We start from the raw sequence: 20,501 nt of genomic DNA, 5'->3' as shown, positions 1-20,501 counted from the left end.
ATTCAACAATTCATGATGAAAATCTATGTTCGGTTTTTAAAACAACAATAGCTATAACGCCAAATTTTCTGTATTGTCTACATAAATTATTAGTTGGTTAGTTTAATTAAGGAAAATTTAAATATAATACGCGGATGAAAGAATCATATTTTTAGCATATGTTATTTACTTTGTGCGTGGGTTTCTCTTCTTTTCTTATCATCATTGGCATAACAAAAACTTATCCCGCAGATTTGGATTTAGCATATTCCTAATTTCATTTAGCAAGAAAATAAAACAGAAGGAAGAAGAAGAAAACAGTTAATTGACACGTTTCATATATTTTCTTCTCTCATCGTATTGAATCACATCACTCATTAATATTGCTCTATCTTCTATCTGTGTTACTCTCACCAAGGTTTGTACCAAACATTATTCTTCCCTCAACAATCGAAGCCTTTTTGTGATTTTCAACTCTTTTCATGCACAGTATCATTTTTTGTGTACTGATTGATATGCACCAGACTCATGGTTATCCCTGCTCTGGCTTCTCTGTCACATGATCCCACACATGTTTTCCCTAATATAAAATTTACATTTTATCTTTTCTTTTTCATACAAAGTAAAATGCTACACTAGATAGAGATTAGAGAAGGATTTACTCGCCTCTGCTGCAAAGCAACGAACACAAGCGTACAACATAGTTTATGTGTTATTCTGAAAGCAATTCCTTTCTTTCTTTGTCTTCTTTATCTCATGTCCTTGTGCAAGACACGAAATTGCTTTGCAGGTTTTATTCACTAGCTTTCCAAACGAAGAAAGTAGGTTGATTCCTGGGCCGACTCATTTTTTCTTTCCAAGGTTCTTTTCCTGAACTCTTTCTCTCCGTGTTCGTGTGTGTATGTGTATTTGTTGGCGTTTCTTGGTTTCTGTACATTATGATGAATGACACAGTGAATGTTGTTTAGAAAATAAAAATGTGTTTCTTTGTTATACTCTAATGCAAGAAGCATCAAAGCTTTCTTGGTCCTAGTTCTTGAATGACGTGACTGCTTTTGATGAATGCTCAGCTATATTTGTCTGCGATTTCTTGCAATATCAAGAACCATGACAAAATTACAACTGTGACAAATTTTCTGTCATATCAAGGATCGCAATAAAACTGGAACATATTTTTCTCTTTAATCTACGATTCTTTAGTTTTATCATTTTTATCGCAGAAGCTAATTCCATGATACTGAAAGACCTAATGGAAGAAAAGCAGTTGAATTTTAACCAGCCACTTTTATCAGTGAGGCGTTTCTCATCAACAGTGGCCAATGAAGCAGACCGCAGAAGCAAAACTGATGACTCATTAACTCATTACCAATCAGAGTTAAAGTCGGTTCCAGTGAGGAATGCTGGAACTGTTCCTTTTGTATGGGAGAAAGTCCCAGGAAAACCCAAAGATGAAACCAAGTTACAGACACAATCAGTTACTGAGTCGAGAACCGGAAGCTCCTTTTCTTCCAACTCTCAGAGGGTTGCATCTCTGGATAAAAGAGTACCAAAATATTCAAAAGATGGAAATATGGAGAAGGAAAGTTCTTATTCAGATGATGGAGATGAATCCTATAAAGATGCTTTTGACACTCTTTCCAGGAGTGAGTCATTCTTCACGAGCTGTAGTTTCTCTGGTTTGAGTGGTTGGGAGGAACAAGAGGCTCAATCGTATGGGAGTTTCTCAAGTGATCATCTACAAGCTCGTGATTTCATGATTGGTTATGTGTCCAAGAAGGAACTCGTTGGACAAGAACAGCAAAAACAGAAAAAGAGAGAAGTGAACGTAGAAAGTGATGAATGCAATGAATACGAAAAATCCAACACTACTAGTTGTGGGCTGTTTCCTCGGTTCTGCATTTTGAATCCAATGCCTGGATTAAGAATGGATAAGGATCAAAGAAATGCAGCTCATCGAATGCATGATAAATCAGGTGCTTCTCACATTGGATCTACAAAAGGGGTATTAATTTGACTCTATCTACTTTTTTCTTTTGCCATTGTTTCACTTTAGGTGCGGTTAATTGTTATTATTTTCTTATTCTGCAGCAAGTTAGAACTACCTGTGGCTTTACAGAAGAAAAAGAGATTTTGGATGTTCTTGTAAAATCTAGACATGGCACTCATCCACATCAAAGAGTTTGCAGAAAAATAGTATCCTATGAGAGCACTCAACATGATTATGAAAATCATGTTCGTGAGAAAACAATGTATGTAGATTCTGTAAATAAGGTTACCTCTCAGACCAATAGCAGAGGGGGTGATAAAGAGTGTTCTTTGGATATCAATCGACGTTTTACAAAATCTGGCCACCAAGAAACATCTGGTGCAAGCTGCTTTGGACTTCCTTTGGTCCTACCTTCACTAAAAGCTCCATCAGAGTCTTGGCTTAAGCGCACTTTACCTACCATTTCCAAAAAGAACGTGACTTCACGGTCTAGCTTTATTGCAAAACTTCATGCACAGTGTCACTCCCCAGACAACATCATTGTACCTTAAGTGGGAAACGATTGTTGAATCTGACAATGTACATACATCGTCATCTGCAGCTTCCTGAGGTAATCTGATAACTCTTTGTTTGTGCATGTTTTGTGTAACTGTTATGTAGGAAATCAAAGTATAAAATCCCTCGATTTTTCAGGAAATACGAACACCTATATCAGAAGCTTTTACTTTATGGACACAGGGCCTCTGAGAATTTGACATGTATACAAGAATTTTGGTGATGTAATTTTTGCATCAGTTTTCTAAGTTCCCTTTTGCTTCTATACCCATGATGAGCTGTATATAATTGACTCTGTAAATCACTATTGGCCTTTGTATCTTTTAAATAATGTAAGAATATATAGGTCGGTTCAAATTCAATGGAAATTGTACATGTCCTTTATAGGAATCTTTAACGCGATCTGTTCCTGTAATTAACGTTCATACATTCAGATCTGGAACCTATTTATAAAAAATAATTGAAGAGAAGAGATGTGAATTTGGCTCATGGGCGGGCTCGGCTTACTCTTCGTAAAGTCCCTTTCAGAGAGGTTCCAAATGAGAGGGTCAAAAAAAAGTTCTAGCCCTCAAATATCCCTCTCTAATGGGTTAGGACTAGGGCTAAGGTGGGTTAGACTCCATAAATAATACTACAAGTCAGAGTCAAAGATCAAGCTGAGCGACCTGGATGGGTTCGAAGACCCAGACAGGCCCGACGAGCAAAACAGGTCTGATCATACGGACAAGTTTGAATCCAACGACCTAGACGGGCCCTAAGGCCCGAACAGGCTCGAAGACCCAAACCGATCCAACAAACTTGACGGGTCTGAAGACCTAACGTTCATGATGACCCAAACAAGCCTGACGATCCGAACGAGCCTAACGACTTGGACGAGCCCAACTATCCAGAAGGGCCCAACGACACAAATGAGCCTGAAAACCCGAACGGACCCAATGACTTGAATGGGCCCGATGATCTAGACGGACACGAAGATTCGGACGGGTTTGACGACTCGATGATCTGTATGAGCCCGACGACCCGGACAAGCACAATGATCTGGATGGACCGGACGACCCCGACGGGATCGATTACTCAATCCAGACGGGTCTAACGACCTGAACAAGCTCCATAACCCGACAAGTCCAAAAATACGGACGAGCCCGACGAGTTGAATGACCTCGACTATCCAGACGGGCCCAATGGTTTGGACGGCTCCGTCTAGGTCATTTGGCCGGCCAAGTTTGTTGGGCCCGTCCGGATCGTTTGACCCGTCCGACTCATTGGGCCCGTTCTGGTCGTCAGACTCATCTTGGTCATTGGACCCGTTCAGATTGTCGGGTCCGTCCAAGTGGTTATGCTTGTACATGTCATTAAGCTCGACCAGACAGGCCCATCCAGGTCATTTGGCCTGTCAAGTTCGTTGTGCCCGTCCGAATCTTCTGACTCGTTGGACCCGTTATGGTCGTCAGATTCATCTTGGTCATCGGGTCAGTTTGGTTTGTTGGACCCCGTCCATTTTGTCGGGCCCGTCCGATCTTCACACTTGTCCGGGTCGTTAGGCCGTCTAGTTTGTCGGGCCCGTCCGGCTGGTGGGGACCATCCGGGTCGTTGTGCTTGTCCGGTTTGTTTGGTCTGTCTGAATCGTCGGGCCTGTCTGGATTGTCGGGCTGTCCGTGCTATCGTGTAGGTTCAGGTTGTTTGGCCCATTCGGATTGTCGGAATCGTTTGGGTCATCGGACCCGTTTGGGTCATCGAGCTCGTCTAGGTCGTCGTGCTTGTTGGGCAACTTTGGGTCGTTGTGCTTATCCGAGTCGTTGGGTCTGTCCCACAGATAATAATATATTTTTCATGTTGAAGATGAAAGCCCATGGATTGACCCTGACTTACAAGGATTTTGTGGGGCTTTTGGCCTTGTGGGCTTCTTTGATGTGGACTTTTTTTCGATGTGAGCTTTTTTGGCCTTAACCCACATGGGCTATGGCCAAGCCCTATGGGCTAGGCCAAATTGACACATCTAGATATGACTGATTGATTGTATGTAACTGAATGTAAATATTACATAAAAAATTTGAATTAGCCGTAACAAAATTTATTAAATTGAAAATCATATATTTTATAAATTAAATTAGGCTTAAAAGTGCATTTCTTAATAATTCCTCTTTTTCGAAGGTGTAATACTTTGATTTTTTTATTAGCAAAGAATAAATAAATAGGGTTAATTATATTTTTCGTCCCTCAAGTATGGGTAATTTTTGGTTTTAGTCCCCCATCTAACGTTTGCTCAATTCATTCATCCACGTTTTAAATCTAATGGAATTGGTCCTCAAAAGAGACGTTGTTAAACAATCTAAGATTGTTGAGTGACGATAAGAAGGCATTAGCGTTGGCTAAGTATGCGGAGGATAGGAATGAAAAAGTAGATATATATGTCGCACATTCCTTGTCAGCCCGAGGTAGTTCATTTTATTACTAGTCCTAGAATGGATGAAGAACTGGGTCAGGAAGAAGTTGGGGTTGAGGTAGAAGTAGGATGTGAGGGTGATGTGGTTGGCCATACAAAGCAGGATAGGCAACAAGAATAGACAACAAACGTGTAAGAGAAAGTCTAGAGGATAAAGGCTAAATCTAGAAGCAAGATAGGGAAATAACACTTACAAACACAGAGGCAAAACATTGCCTAAACAAAAGGTTGGCCATAGCTATACTGTAGTGACCAGCACAAATAGAGCTAAAGATGTATAGGAAAACCAAAACTCGTGCCTAACATGATATAGGACCCGCAACGATTAAGCTAAGAAGCCCTGCTGCTTTTCAATCCAATCTAGAAGCAATTCAAATATCATAAGTTTTAGCACATGTCCTCCAACACCTAGGGAGAAGATAGTTGCAAACGCAAGATTTGAGTGCGAATTTAAGTGTTGATTTGAGTAAGAACTACAATTGTATCATTTGATTTTCTTGGTCCCTTCCACCAAAGAATCCTGCACTTGCTGGCCTAGCATACTTAAACACACAACAATTACCATATCAAAGAGATTTTAAACATGCATAGGGACAGAGATACCATTCACTGTATGAAAACTTTACAGATGGGATTTTATATTTCATCCATACCCAAGTTGTTACCTGAGCAAGAGCAAATATCTCTACAAGGTCTACTTTCCTCTTATTAAAGACAATCCCATTCGTATGTTTCCAAATTTCCCCCACAATTGCTAGCCACATACCTTGCCATATTATATTTTGCCTACTATTAAGGTTAAGAAGATGGAATTGTTGAAAGTTATCCTTAGCCTTAACATGATGCAATGAGCTTAATTCCACCCACCTTCCTTCCACTTCCAAGTATCAGGGAATCCCTTTCTCAAGCTTTGGCTATTTAGTAAAAGGATTAGTTGTTCCTCCAATGATACCTCCTAGAATAGTCTCTACCTCCTCCATGATAGGTCCCAGATCCACACATTTGCTTCCCAATGTCCTACCACTACAAGAAAATGCTTTATTAGTAACCAATTTTAGTGACCAAAAACTGTTAGTTACTATAATTATTAATTTAGATACAAGTTTACAAAGTAAACAAATTATTGGTTACTAAAATATTTACTATTATGAATAAAAAATTATAATTGGTCACTAAATTGGTTTTTAAAATTAGCTACCATAGTTTTGACTATAAAAGAAAAGTGGTCACTAAAAATTAGCTACCTAAGTTTTGGCTACCAAAATAACTTAGTTACTAAATTGGTCTCTAATTAATTAGTGACAAATTTAGTGACCAATTATAATTTTTTATTTATATTAGTAACTATTTTACTAACCAATAAATTTTAATTTTGTAAATTGATATCTAAATTGATCACTATAGTGACTAGCAACTTTTAGTCACTAAAATTGGTTACTAATAAGACATTTTCTTGTAGTGTACGTCCTCTATAACACTTTCTTTACACTGATATTAGATACAACTGGGAAACCTATATATGAGTGGTAATTCTCTTATCCATTTGTCTTCCCAAAACTTTACTTTTTTCCCTTCTCCAATTGTCCACTCCATGCAATTATCGAACTAGTTTCCTTTCACAACACTCTCACTCACCTTATGGATGTCTTTCCATCACCTTGAGGCATTCTTTGGTATGTTAGAGTCATTGAGATTCCTCCATGAACCATATTTTGATTCCAGGACCACAGGCCATCATCCTCTACACCCAATCTCCCCTTCCATTTGGCTAAGAGCGCTACATTAAAGTTTTTAATGTCCCTTATAGCCAAACCCTCGACCTCCTTTGGTTTACAAATGTTTTCCCACCTGACCCACGCTATTTTTGTTATTACTCTAGGTATAAATGAAAAGGTGCTCTGAAAAATGTGTCTTATACATTGAATCAAAGTGGATTATATAAGCCTTTATATTATAGAAAGTAAAAACTAACATGCACTGGATGGTGATAAAATTGGAATAAATGGGCTCAACTATCTCCTAAATAATAGAACAGTCTAATAGCCTAAAAGCTAGGCATTTTATTTTATTAACTGACACACGTAATAACAACTTTGACTAACATACCCTCCTTTAAGCTACATGCCTCTGCCTCTGCTGCATTTAGCTTATTTAAGCGGCTTTAACTACTCCAAGCATGCTTCAAATCCTTTCAAATTGACCAAGTTTCAGTGGTTTTGTCACAATGTCAGCTACTTGTTCATTAGAACTGCAATATGTTAGGCGTACTATTTGGTCATTCACCAAATCTCTCAAAAAGTGGAACCTCATTGCAATATGTTTGTTTCTTCCATGAAAAACTGTATTTTTTGATAATTGGATAGCATAGCTATTGTCACATAATATTCCAGTTTCTTTCTTTTCCTCTAAACCTATATGTTTTAAGATTTTTCTAAGCCATATACACTGGCACACACAAGTGTCGGGGCAATATATTCAACCTCAATCGTGGATAAGCTTACAACGAGCTATTTTTTTGAAGCCCATGAGATAACAACAGACCCGATTACGAAGACTGAGCCAAATGTGCTTTTTTCTATCATCTAAGTCTCCTGCATAATTACTGTCACTATAAGCTATGAGGTCAGTTCTACCTCCTCTTTTATAGAATAGATCATGCTCTGTGGTTCCCTTGAGATATCACAGGAGTCTTTTTGTTGCGGCCTAATGTGACTCCTTCGGGTTAGCCATGAACCTACTAATCAGACCTACCCCATACATCAAGTCTGGTTGAGTTACTGTTAAGTACATGAGGCTTCCAATCGCTTGTTTGAATTTAGTTTCATCTAACGCAACACCATTGTCATCCTTTGATAGCATGGTTTCGTTATCCCTTTTGGTGAACAATGTATGTTCACTAGAGCATCTTTCATATTGTTCCTTTGCAAAGTAGGCCTCAATTTCGCTATACCATGCTTTTGGTGCTTGTTTAAGCCCATATAAATCTTTCTTTAACATGTATACTTGATCTTCTTTTCCTTTCTTGATAAATCCTACGGGCTGCTGGACAAATACTTCTTCTTGAAGTTCATTAGTAAGGAAAGTGTTTTCTACATCTAGTTGAAATATTTCCCATGCACTTTGTAAGACCCAAGAAAAATAAATAAATAAATAAATAAATATTTAATAAACGCGGGTAATAGGAGCCTTTAAGGCATTTAATGTGGAGTGCTATGATGTGGAAAAGTACTAGCTAAAGTGATTGAGAGTACTTAATTATGTGAGAGGACTTGGGTTCAAGTCTTATGTATGCCAATTGTATGTTATTTTAATTTGTGCATTTTTCAATGATATAGTTCAATGAGTCGTGATAATGTAATCCTAAAATTATAGGAATTATCACGAAACATGATTAGTTGAATTGGTTGTGCAATTGCGTTGTGATTGAGTGGTTGTGTGTTCAATCCTTACTGAGAGCAAATTAAACATTCTTTTGCCAAATTTTCTTTTGGCATGGAGAAGGAGGGTCAGAAAACCCTAGCCATCGGAGGGAGCAACCAGAAGGCCTAGAAAACCATTAAGTTAATGAGGATTAATGGTTAATAAACCTTTTACATACAAGGAATAGGAGAATTTGGTGGTTCTTAGAGGCAAAGGGAAGAAGGTTTGGGAAGGAAAAACAAGGATTTCGTTTTGAGCATGAATTGTCAAAGTAAGGGGGAGTTGTTTATGTTGGTTTTATTTGAATATAATATATTGTGCCATGTATGGTCGAAACTGCATGAAATTCCTTGTCATTTACGCTATTTTTTCGTAGGTTTCTGGCTTTTACCTAGAAACCACCTGGTGGCTCATTCCCTGCCGCCAAGCGACGTGTTGTTTCTTCCCAGTTTTCTAGGTTCGTTCTTGAATTACCTGGTAGTTAAACTGAACCGCCAGGCGATGCATGATGAGGGGTCACCGTTTTATTGCATTTTTTAGCAAATTGGGATGTACCGATCTCCAAGGTACTCCTATGTACGTGTGATTGCGAAATTCTATGTTCTTGCTAGTAGTGTGATGTTTGTGAATTATAAATGTGTGGGTGTAAACAACTGAATTACGCTCAAATCAAGGAACTCAATAAAAATTCTAGTTTTAGGGTATGAGGATATGAGTGAAGGGTTCATGATGCGTAAAGTTAATTAGGAATCGGGATTTGAGTTGATAAAGAAAAAAAAAACTGTGATGGGTTGTGGTGTGCTGATCAACTTGAAATTGGATCGAATTAGGGAAGAATCGTGGTATTCGTGAATGCAGAAAAGGGAGTTCTGGACCATGATCTGATACGCCGCCTGGCGGCATGTGGCCTACCGCTAGGCGATGTCGAGAGCAGAGGCAAAGTCTGTGGTTGAAATTGGCTGGTCGCGAGGGAGAAGCTTTTGAGTGAATGGAAATAGAAATTAGGAAAGAGAATAAAGTTGAAAGATAACAAGGATTAAAGCTTCTTGTGATTGGAACAATGGGGAAAGTAAGATATATTGGCTTATTGGAAGTAAAATGGTGAGGAATGATTGGTTCTGCATTAGTGTCAAAGTCAATGTTCTATATTCAATTTGGTCCCTATATTTGTTATTTTTGTTCAATTTAGTCCCAATTTTTGTTAACATTAACCAATTTGGTCCCTCTCCAAATTGAAACCAAATTTAATTTTTATATAAAATTCACATTTTTTATTAAATATTTTTATATAATATATTAAATATTTGGTTGTGAAGGTTGAAAAGTCTTAGGGATTAAGGTCTTGGCCAAGAACTAATTAGAATGACTAAGATGGGTGAATTACTATTATATTAATTACATATATTTTATTTTTGGGTATAAGCTCACCCTTTCTGTTTGTGATTGGCGATGATCGTGTGATTCGTTACACGGGAGCAGATGATGATACAGGTGATGCTGCGGATGCACAGACGACGGAGTGAGGGCTAGCTTGGGAAGTAGAGTTAGGTATTTTACTATGTTTTCATTTATGTTATTTTAAATTTTCCCGAATTTAGGAATGATAATATTGCGATGTTTGAATTTCTTTTCGATAATTATTTATTTAATTAAGTAATATTCCTTAGGGATGTTACACACTTTGTGCTGCTAAGGCCAATAAGATCCTTACAATATCAAGTGTTAGTTTTGATATGGTGATTTTAGCCAAGAAGGGGGGGTTGAATTGGCTTTATAAAACTTTTTTGAAAGCTTAAACCTTTTTTCAATTGAATCTAATAGACTGGAAAGTTTGGATGTAAATGTTGCAGACCAGTACACTTTCAATCGATTAAAATATAAAACAGCAAACTAATTTGTTCTTGAAGCTATAAAACAGTCGATTAAAAAGATAAATCAGTCGGCTAAAATATTGGAGATTTATGCAGAATGCAAAATTCGCAAATTCAACTCAAACAACAATCTTTTACATACAAGAGTTGTTCCAATTAATGTTTTTAACGAGTATATAACCTCAGATTACACAAGAACACATTAAATCACACCAAAGATCAAATTGCTTGGTTTTCTTTAGTTTTTAAAGAGTTTCAAAGTGAGTGAGATGAGGGAAAGAGAAATGCACAACTATTTTTATACTGGTTCACTCAATCACAAAGCTACATGTAGTTTATCAGGGCAACCTGAGCCTGATTTTCACTATATTCAAAAGTTTTACAAATCACACACCAAGATTACACTTTTGAACAACCAAACTCATAAGATTTTTGACTCACACAAAAATCTAGACACACACCCTGCAAGAATCACACTTACAGATTTGAAATCACATCAGGCAAACCAACCAGAGGCACAAAAACATCCAAAGCTGATGGTGGTTGTCCCTAGCCAACCATACATGTGTTCTTCAAGCTACTCACAAGCCAAAATGCCTCCAAGATCAACCAAGATCTTTAAAAGACGCGTTGCAGTTGTGTATTGCAGAGAGAGAGCTTTCTAGAGAAGAATGACAAAGTTTCATGCACAAAAACTCAAATACGCACCTCTACTTGCGAAAAACAGCTTATATAGTCTAGTTTCAGTGAAAACGGTCGATTGAATTTTCCGTACAATCATCTAATTTTACTTGACTTAAGTGAAATCAGTCGATTGAAAAATAATTCAACCGATTGAATACATTCATACCAGAAACTATATACAACAAGCCTTTTAACCTGTTAAAACCCATTTTAATAAATTAAAAGAGACACATTAAGGCACACAAGACATCTAACTTATGTCATATAGCCTACCAACAAGATATAACATTAACACATTACATTTAACATGTTATTTTCATATTTAATACACTAAAACTTAATCATCAAGTGGATTTTCATCAATCTTCATCAAACACCTATGATCTTCATGCACATGGCTTTATCAATTCTTTGCTTCAAGCTTGCTTGTGCCAACATCAAGTCTAGCCACTAGTGCAAATACCTTCGTGTAGTCTATTCCATATTTTTGTGCATAGCCTTTGGCCCCTAGTTTGGCCTTGTATTTTTCTACATTGCCACTTCATTGAATTTCGTCTTAAAAATCCATTTAACTTCAATTGGTGTAATACCTTTTGGAGAATCAACAAGCTCCCAAGTATTGTTCCTTTCGATCACCTTCATCTCTGCATCCATTGATTCTCTCCACTTCTTGCTTTTACATGTTTTCTCGAAGGAGTGTGGATCGTCAATGTTAGTTGCTATCATTTCCATTAAGCTCTCTTCTTATGTTTTTGCTGAAAGATTAGTTTCGTAATCGGCCATCCAAACGGGTTGTCTTCGTAGTCTTGTTGTTCTTCTTTCACTTGTCCTTGCTGCCTTCTCTTCAACTTGATTGTCCATTATTTCATTTTGTATAGATTCTGCATCGTCCTGTTCTATATTGTCTTCCAAATCGAGAGCTTTGGCTTTATCTTTTTCTGCATCCTCATCCCAATTTCAATTTTTTTTCCTTCTTCAAACACTACATCTCAGCTTACTATGACTTTCTTTGAAATGGGATCATATAGTCTGTATGCTTTAGACTCATCACTGACTCCCAGGAAAATGCATCTTTGGCTTTTTTTTTCTAACTTGCTTCGTTTTTGGTATGGAATATGAATATGTGCTACACAGCCAAATATTCAAAAATAGTCAACGCATGGCTTTATGTCACTCCAAACTTCTTTTGGAGTGAGTTGATCTACTGCAGAGGTTGGGCTTCTATTTTGAACATGTACACACCACCGAACCACCTCGGGCTAGAAAGATTTTGGAACCTCCTTCTCGTGTAAAACTGCTCGTACAACATTCAAAGTGGTTCTATTTTTGCGTTCTGCGACTCTATTTTGTTGAGGAGTATAGGCAGCCATCAGTTGCCTGAAGATACCCGGATTAGTACAAAATTTTGCAAACTCCTTAGAGGTGAATTCACCACCTCTATCCGTTCTTTTGTTGTTGTGTGAGGATGATGTGATGGGACCACATATGTCTGCATGGATCAACTGAAGCTTCCTTGAGGCCTCCACGTGCTTCGCTTTGATATGAAGTCTCATTGTTGCTTTCCGGCAAGGCAAGTAGTGCAAATTGTTTTGGCAAATTTCATAGAAGGTAGTCCAAGAACCAAATGTTTGCATGCAAGTGTGCTCAGCCTATGGAAGTGGAGGTGTCTAAAGCGACTATGCCACAATTGAGCTTATTTTTACAAATCATCTTCAACTTGGAGGCACATGGGTTGCGGTGACGCTGTCAAGTAGAACATCTTATTCCCTTTCATCTTAGTGTGCATAATTAGGCCTTTATCTGGGTGAAATATTTTGCACATGCCACTTTGAATTAGAATAGCTAACCCTTTCTCATGAAATTGCCCTGTAGGTAGGTCTTAAGCTCATGCACAAAGTAGACGTCTGATATTACATGTGAGATACCATCAATTTGTACTCGAATGCTTCCTTTTGCGACAACAACCATTGTGGTGTCATTTCCAATTTTGATCGTTCTGCTAAATCCTTCTTCTATGTTTGCAAACCAATGTTTGTTTTCGGTCATATGATTGTTGCAACCACAGTCCAGAAACCAAACTTCTTCTTGTACAATTTGTGCTGACTCTTCATATGCCACCAACAGAACCTCTTCTTCTGCCTCCTCAAGTGCAAAGTTAGCCTTCTTCTCTAAATCAAGACATTCATAATTGGAAGTGGACTAACTTGTGGCACTTAAAGCACTCAATGAGCGCTTTGTTGATAAGGTATATGCCTCTTCCTCTCCCACGATTGCGACCACCTTTGCATCTCCCAAATCTGTCATTATTATTTCTACCAAATTGGTCATCATTGTTGACTTTTAGTACATGTTTATCCATTTGAAATTCTTGCATCCATTGCTCATGAACAAGTAGGCTACTATGAACTTCATCAATACTCAACGTGCTCAAATCGTTAGATTCTTCTATTGAGCATACCACATAATTAAATTTGGAAGTTAATGATCTCAAGATCTTGTTGACCATCGTGCTTTGTGCCATGATTTCACCATTTGATTTCATCTTGTTGACCACACTTAGAGTCCTCTCTAAGTAGTTATCAACCTTCTCACCTTCTTTCGTGGCCAACAACTCAAACTCGAGTTGCAGTGCTTGGAGCTAGGCTCTCTTCACTTTAGTAGATCCTTGATATTTTTGTTGCATGGACTGCCATATGGCCTTCGAGGTGCTCTTATCCAGAATAGTTTCCAGAATCTCCATGTCAATGGCTTGAAATATGAAGTTCTTCACCTTCAAGTCTTTTAACTTGGCATCTTCCACATGTTTCTTATATGCTTCAGTGGACATGGTTTCAACTGTTGGTATGCCTTCTTCTACGAGTTGCCACAACTCCTTAGTTCGTAGAAAGTTCTCCATCGTCATAGACCAAAAGTTGTAATGGCCATTGAATCTAGGAATGACCAGCATAACAAACTTCTCCAACGTAGAAATCCTTCGCACTCACACAACACACCCAGTGTATTTTCTCTAACACTCGTTAACTGTATTTTCCTCTCACACTCATCGTGTTTTTCTCTCACACTGTATATCAGGCCCCTTGTGGAGCTCTGATACCAAATGTTATTACTCTAGGTATAAATGAAAAGATGCTTTGAAAATTGTGTCTTATTCATTGAATCAAAGTGGCTTATACAAGCCTTTACATAACAGAAAGTAAAAACTGCCACGCACTGCATGGCAACAAAAATGGAATAAATGGACTCAACTATCTCCTAAATAATAGAGCAGTCTAATAACGTAAAAGCTAGGCACTTTATTTTATTAACTAACACACGTAATAATAGCTTTGACTAACATTTTTCCTAGCTTCAGAGATCCATAACCCTAAAGGAATCCTCTTTGTATTTTTATGAGTTCGTTGCTTACACTTTTTGGCACCTTGGAGAAGGTAAGGTAGTATAATGGTAAAGCAGAGACCACCAATTTTATTAAACTAACCCGACTAGCTATGGATATTAGTTTGTCTATCCAACTTGATAGCCTGCTTCTGACTTTATCAACCACAGGTTGCCAAAATTGTGTATTCCTTGGGTTTCCACCAATTGGCATTCCAAGATACACAAATGAAATTTTCATATGTTTGCACTTTAGAGTGTTGGAGAATTCTCAACCCCCCAATTTTGGTAATGAAAAAGTTTAATTATATATCAACTAAAGATATATAGGTCTATAGTCATCCACACATAAAGGGTTTTGTTTTGTTAGAACAAGTGCTATGAAAGAAACATTACACTCTTTTGGGATCTTTCCTTCTTTTTGGAACCATTTTACAGCTTGACAGACATTAGTCTTGAGAGTATCCCAAATATGCTTTAAGAAGAGGAAATTAAATTCGTTCAGACCAAGACTTTTTGTTCCACCACATCCATTTATCGCCTCCTCTACTTCGTGGTCCCCTATATTCTTCGTTAAAGACTCATTATCATCCTCTGATATGGTTAGGAACTCAATGTTTTGAAGGTTGAGGCTAAATTGCTTAGGTGGAGAGAAACACTTTTCAAAGACTTTCTTTACCTCCTATCTTACCTTAATTGGATCTGGCACCATGAGCCATTCAGATCCACCTCTTTTAAATCGTTCTTGATACTTCAAACTTTACATTATGAAATATTTCATAATGATTTTTTTAATAAAAGAGTTCTTAAATACAATATAAAATATATGTAGTTATTAAAAGTATAAAAAAATAATACACGCATAACTGGTGAGATATCATTATCTAATCTTACGTTATCAATAAAAACTGAATATGATTTATTCTGATTGATTATAATGTGAAAAACGCTGTATTAATACTAAACTCTTTAAAAATGTATTTTAAAATACAGATATTTTAGATTATTTTTCAAAACACGATAACCCTTCATCTTCACCTCCCTTAAGAATGGTTCACGTTACGGAAATTGTCCGCTTCTCCACCAAACTTTGAGGATCTTTGTTTTTTTCTTGGGTTCCTTTGCTTGGATCTTGACATTTTCAGGATCTGAATCCCTATTTAATTGCTTGAAATGTTTTTTTCTTTCTCTGAAGTCTTGTGTATTTATTCTACAAAGCAATCTTGAACCACAGTAGGGTTTACAAATTTAGTATGCAGCCTTGTGTTAGTTTTTATAGAATATAAACTCTGGAAGCTTTTGACGAAGTTAATGGTGGCTAAGTTTGAGAAGATGAAAGTGGTGCCGAGGAGGCTGAAGGAATTTGAATATATACGAAGATAAAAAGAGTTTAGAAAGAGAATTAGGTCGGAAAGATGGCTAGGGAATTCCTTGCAATGTTTCATGGTGGCGCCAAAGAGGAAATGATTTGGTATAACTCAGGGACCTTAGTTTTGCTGGGAATCGTTTTTCTGTCTCTTTTGCTTATAACAATGGTCATATTTTCCTGTGGGCTTGACGACAACGAGCCATATTCACGAAGAGCACAACCACCTCGTAGATATAACAGCAGCCGTCATGGTGGTAGTACTACGCATTCACGAAAATCAGATCGTCGCTTAAGCGGACTCGGTGGTGACGGTGGCGGTGACGGAGGCGGCGGTTAGATAAAATGTTTAATTTAAACTTGGATGTTAGTATTACATTTTCAGTCACAGCGTCAAAATTTTGAGACAAGGTTTTGTCTGTTCCATATGCTGTTAATGATTAAGATGAAACTGAAATTATGATGCAACTGCAGCCGTAGTTTAAATCTTCTTGTTAACTTAGTGAAATCAAGATCACATTGATCCATGGATGTATAAATTTATATATAGTACTTAAATTATTCAGTTGGTTTGATGAGGTGGCTCTTCTAGGGTTTGAAGCTTCCATTGAATCTCTAGCATTCTATTCAAAATGAAATTAATGCACAACATTCTCTCTAATTCTCACGTAAAACAACATCAAAAATCAAATAACTAGGATTACTTATTTTGTTTGAGAAGGACATTGATTTGTTAAGACAAGTACTTAAAAGATCTCACTCCTATGCTCTATTTGACACAGTTAGATCCTAGTAAGTACTCAGCCCAAACGACTCCTCGGTGCATAATTTTGTAAACAAAAACTCTCAACATTGGTATCGTCTTTATGGTTTTCACTACACTGTGCTTGTTGTGATGAATTTGAGGATGAAGAAGTGAACAGTGAAAGAGAGAGTCTGGTATTAATTCCTTGTTCACTTTCTGCAGGATCTTTCTTCATTTGGTCATCGTTAACTTTTCTTGAATCTTGACTTAAATTCAGCTCCAAAAAACTCAGAGGCCCTTTCTTTTCATATTCATCTTTGATTTCACCTTGCTTCCATACTTGCACCTGATTAAGGAATTCTGGCATTCGATTTTTAACATCACGTAGCTACAATTCCAAAACGAACCATTAATACCTTAGCTAATATATGTACACACAAATGGAACTCCAAAATTGAACCATTTTTTTTTTACTGAAATTTCTAGGTTCTTATAGCTAGATGACATATAGGATTGTATTTACCAGTAATTATATCTATTAATTAAAAATAATCTTAGATATATGTGTTTTAATGTTAGTACTACAAAAATCAACAGCTCTTTTATGCTTGATAAAATATAATTGAATGATAGGATAAAGTAAATTTATATTGTAAGTATTTTTAAATGACTAATATAACAATGAGACAATTTCTTTTAAATTATAAAATTGGTTATGGAGAATACACAACCCTAACCCCCTGCATATATTTGAATATGAAGAAGAGAGGTAACATAAACTTCCTAAATTTTTACCTTTTATTTGAGAGGAAAAAAGTAAATAGAAAGTGTAAGTTATTTCCATGAAATTCAAAAAGTTATTTTTATCCCAAATTGAAATAAAAGAGAGAACATAACTTTTTTCTTTTTACAATATACAAATTTAAACTAAAAACTCTATGTTAAAACAAATTGATAGATTACAAAGTATTTTTTTAATACGGTTTTCTTCGTACAAATCCATCCCAATTAAACGTCAATGTATTTCATTAGTAAATGTATAATTAAAGGGAAAAAAAAGTATAAACTTAGAAATAAAGTCAAGTCAACAGTTTTCGTAAAGAAAACATTTTATCTCTAATAATTTTCAAACAAAATAAATTAAACGTATTGACCCGTTTTTATTTTTTTTTTGTTAAAAAGGTTATTATAAAATACGTGTTTGAATATGGCTCTCAATTAAAGAAACGAAGCCATTCTTTTAAAAAAAATGGAGAAGTTAAAGCTATGGTTTCCACATTCAGATCTCATCCGAAGCAAAACATTTATAAACTGGGGATATTGGTGCTTAAAAGATTAGTTGTATATATAAAAATTGCATTGGAGAGAAACCCACCATATATAAGAAAATCTTTTAATTTACTTATTCTCATAATTAAGCAAATCAAATTATGTGATTAATGTATAGCAGTTTTATTACCTCAGCATCAAACTTGGCGTGGCCAGTGAGGTTAGGACTGCAAGAACTTCGTTGATACTGATAATTACACAAATCTTTATCCCACACTGAACTTGATCTTATCATCATGTGGTGACTATTGAAAAACCCAGTGGGGTGTAATCTACAGAGAGAAACACTACTGATATATCAGAATTTCATCAATTTTTTAACATATATATATTATAGTTGATTTCCTATTGACTGTTTTCTTTCTATACCTTGAAGAGCCATGAGCACTGATCTGATAAGGTGATTGTTCCATGAGCAGAGATGATGGAACATAATTTCTGTTATCAACCACAAATTGTCGTGGGCCATTAAGTCTTCCGTACATATCGAAAATACTGTGTCTTCCTTGCATTGCCCTATTCTGAGACAAAACTGAAATAAAACACAGTGAACTGAATCATCATGCATGTCTTGCATTGCAATGAGCTCGACCAAAACATGGTTTTACTATATTAAGGTTCTGAAAAATTTACCTTGGCCAGACTCATCAAGCTTTTTACTTCGATACATCTGAATTTCAAAATATAACTATAAGGTGTTACACGAAAAATTGTTTGGCAAAAATGTTTCTCCCGCTGGAGTAGAATAAAGCAACAAATGTTGTATATTTATACCTGTAAATGGCTCTTTACATGTGCAATGCTAAGTCCTCTCACATTCATCAACTGGAGAACCAACTTGGGCGTTGCTCCTGTACACAAAATTATCAAAGAAAGAAAATGTAAGATTATGGAATGTTTGCAAAAAATCTTTCAGAAATTAAAAAGAACAAACATTAGTAACCTTATGTAACACAAGTAGTCAAAGTTTGAGTTAAGGTTTTGAGTTCAAACACATTGTCTTCATTATGCTTGAAGAGAGTTGCACTTACTTTCTTGTCCACCAAGCCTCTCAACAGCATGCACAAAAGCTAGATGAAGATCAGGGGTCCAACGGAGTCTTGGCATTTTGGACCGAACATATTGCCTAACAGCGTTTGCACGCTCTTTCCCTTCATCACTTGAGTTATTGTTACTACTCAAATTACCCTCTTGAGATGATATCTCATTGTTACTGATAGGGTCATCACTGGTGCTACCATCTCCATCATCCACAGCTTCTTCATTCAAATCGAAGAATGAACGTTTTCTTCTAACACTTGCAGAAGAGGGTCTGCTACTTTCACTCTTTTCTTCCTCAGATATACAAATTCTCTCATCCATTTCTATCAGATTTATTTATTCTAAATGCTCCTTTTCTTCTGCAGGTATGGAGTGAAGTCAGAAAAGCAACAAAAATATTAGTTTGCCATTTTTGTTCAAAGTATTGCCATAACCAAGATGATATGTTGCACATGTGGGAAAAAAATATTAAATGCAGTTTAATTAGTTCTACTCATTTTGAAGACACTATACATGATGCTTTAGAAGGACTCCCTGTCTTTCTTACATTTGTACCATAAATTTATTACAGGTTTTGCTTGTTCCTAGGTCTTGGAATTCCACACTAACCAATATATAACCTACAATTTGAAAACTGTGATGACATGTATAGAAAAGCGCATCACCTACAATAAATCTAAGTGAAAGTGCAGTACGTGATCTATTTTGTGAATATTATTAGTTTGTTTTCTTTTTATTTTTTCATATTCTAACAAAATACAAGCTCCTTTTTTCATGTTTTTGTTTGTGTTTGTAAGGGGATGGGGTAGATGTCTATAAGATTCACATTTGAACTTCCACAAAACAACATGATCAATCAGAATTCTGGAAGCAAACTAATCCTTTTTAATTTCAACTGCTAGAGAAGGATGAGATCTACAGCCAAGAAAAAAGTCAAGACTTGAAGTCAAACAGAAATGGTTATTCATAAAAATTAAGCATATATATGTAGATGTATATGTATGTATGAGTGAGCAATTTGAATTGTTCAAAAGGTGGAAGAGAAATAGAGAAATAGAGATATAGAGTATAGTTTTGTGCAAACCATTGGTGACGATGAAGCTTAATAGCAGCTTAAAGTATTCCTTCCAAGATAACTGATGAGACCAAACAAAACGACCACAGATGATTCAACAAAAGCCAAATCTAGTTTGCAAGATCCAACAAAACCAATTTCGTTGGAGACCCCGAAATCTGTTTTGCAGAGGTTGATTCAAACATATCTAGTGTTGGCAGAAAAGTAAGTAGTGTTTGAGTCCTCTGGTGTTGATGGATCCAATATTCTGTAGATGAAAGGAAACCCTATATACTTCCACACACACAGAGAGAAAGAGAGAGAGATTATTTTTCTGGCAAGGTTCCTTTCTGTAAGAGGTTGAGGGTGCATTATTAGCAAGTGGGACTGGTTGGAATGTATGAAAAATTAAGCCTAAAATACCACTAGTCATCGCACATCAAATCAAATATTCTCAGAAATTAGTATATTCAATATAATAAAATATTTTACATGTAGAAGACGATGGTCGGACAAAACCATTGTATTTTCTGACTAATAATATTTTTTACATTTTGATATTAAAACATTTGAGTTAGCATGTAGCTAGCCGGAGCTAACAGATATACTAGATCAAAGCCACACATATGACCACTATTTTGTACTATTGAGA

The 20,501-nt window shown here is 36.4% G+C and overlaps 2 protein-coding genes and 1 pseudogene across 5 annotated transcripts; 1 reads left to right on the top strand and 2 right to left on the bottom strand.

Moving 5' to 3' along the window:
* Window positions 1-232: 232 nt before the first annotated feature.
* On the top strand, window positions 233-2,883 carry LOC114185939 (uncharacterized). 2 transcript variants are annotated; one of them, XR_014995138.1, is made up of 4 exons: window positions 235-840; window positions 1,200-1,981; window positions 2,068-2,576; window positions 2,660-2,883. XR_014995138.1 is itself a non-coding variant. In XM_028073906.2 (3 exons), exons 2-3 carry the CDS (start codon window positions 1,211-1,213, stop codon window positions 2,515-2,517), a joined length of 1,221 nt encoding a protein of 406 aa, XP_027929707.1. In that variant the 5' UTR covers window positions 233-840; window positions 1,200-1,210; the 3' UTR covers window positions 2,518-2,883. The 2 variants fall into 2 exon arrangements, 1 of the variants encoding a protein (XP_027929707.1); XM_028073906.2 differs by having other exon boundaries at window positions 233-840; window positions 2,068-2,883.
* A 9,315-nt stretch (window positions 2,884-12,198) lies between these two features.
* LOC146886490 (uncharacterized) lies at window positions 12,199-13,841 on the bottom strand (annotated as a pseudogene).
* Window positions 13,842-16,282: 2,441 nt separating this feature from the next.
* Window positions 16,283-20,226, bottom strand: LOC114183967 (uncharacterized). Of its 3 annotated transcripts, none has more exons than XM_028071185.2 (7): window positions 19,880-20,226; window positions 18,786-19,154; window positions 18,529-18,605; window positions 18,388-18,424; window positions 18,124-18,286; window positions 17,885-18,041; window positions 16,283-16,813 (listed from the first exon to the last, which is right to left on the bottom strand). In XM_028071185.2, the coding sequence occupies exons 2-7, from the start codon at window positions 19,114-19,116 to the stop codon at window positions 16,481-16,483; spliced, it is 1,098 nt and encodes a 365-aa protein (XP_027926986.1). In that variant the 5' UTR covers window positions 19,117-19,154; window positions 19,880-20,226; the 3' UTR covers window positions 16,283-16,480. The 3 variants fall into 3 exon arrangements, with proteins under 3 accessions (XP_027926986.1, XP_027926988.1, XP_085529643.1); XM_028071187.2 differs by having other exon boundaries at window positions 17,885-18,026; XM_085673517.1 differs by having other exon boundaries at window positions 18,786-19,151.
* Between the last annotated feature and the right edge of the window lie 275 nt (window positions 20,227-20,501).

This window comes from Vigna unguiculata, chromosome 5 (genome assembly GCF_037176805.1).
Source record: "Vigna unguiculata cultivar grain cowpea cultivar isolate G323 ecotype 2 chromosome 5, ASM3717680v1, whole genome shotgun sequence".
Classification (NCBI taxonomy): Eukaryota; Viridiplantae; Streptophyta; class Magnoliopsida; order Fabales; family Fabaceae; genus Vigna; species Vigna unguiculata.
Note: the sequence above shows the minus strand (reverse complement) of the source record. Positions and strands in the feature narration are given on the sequence as shown.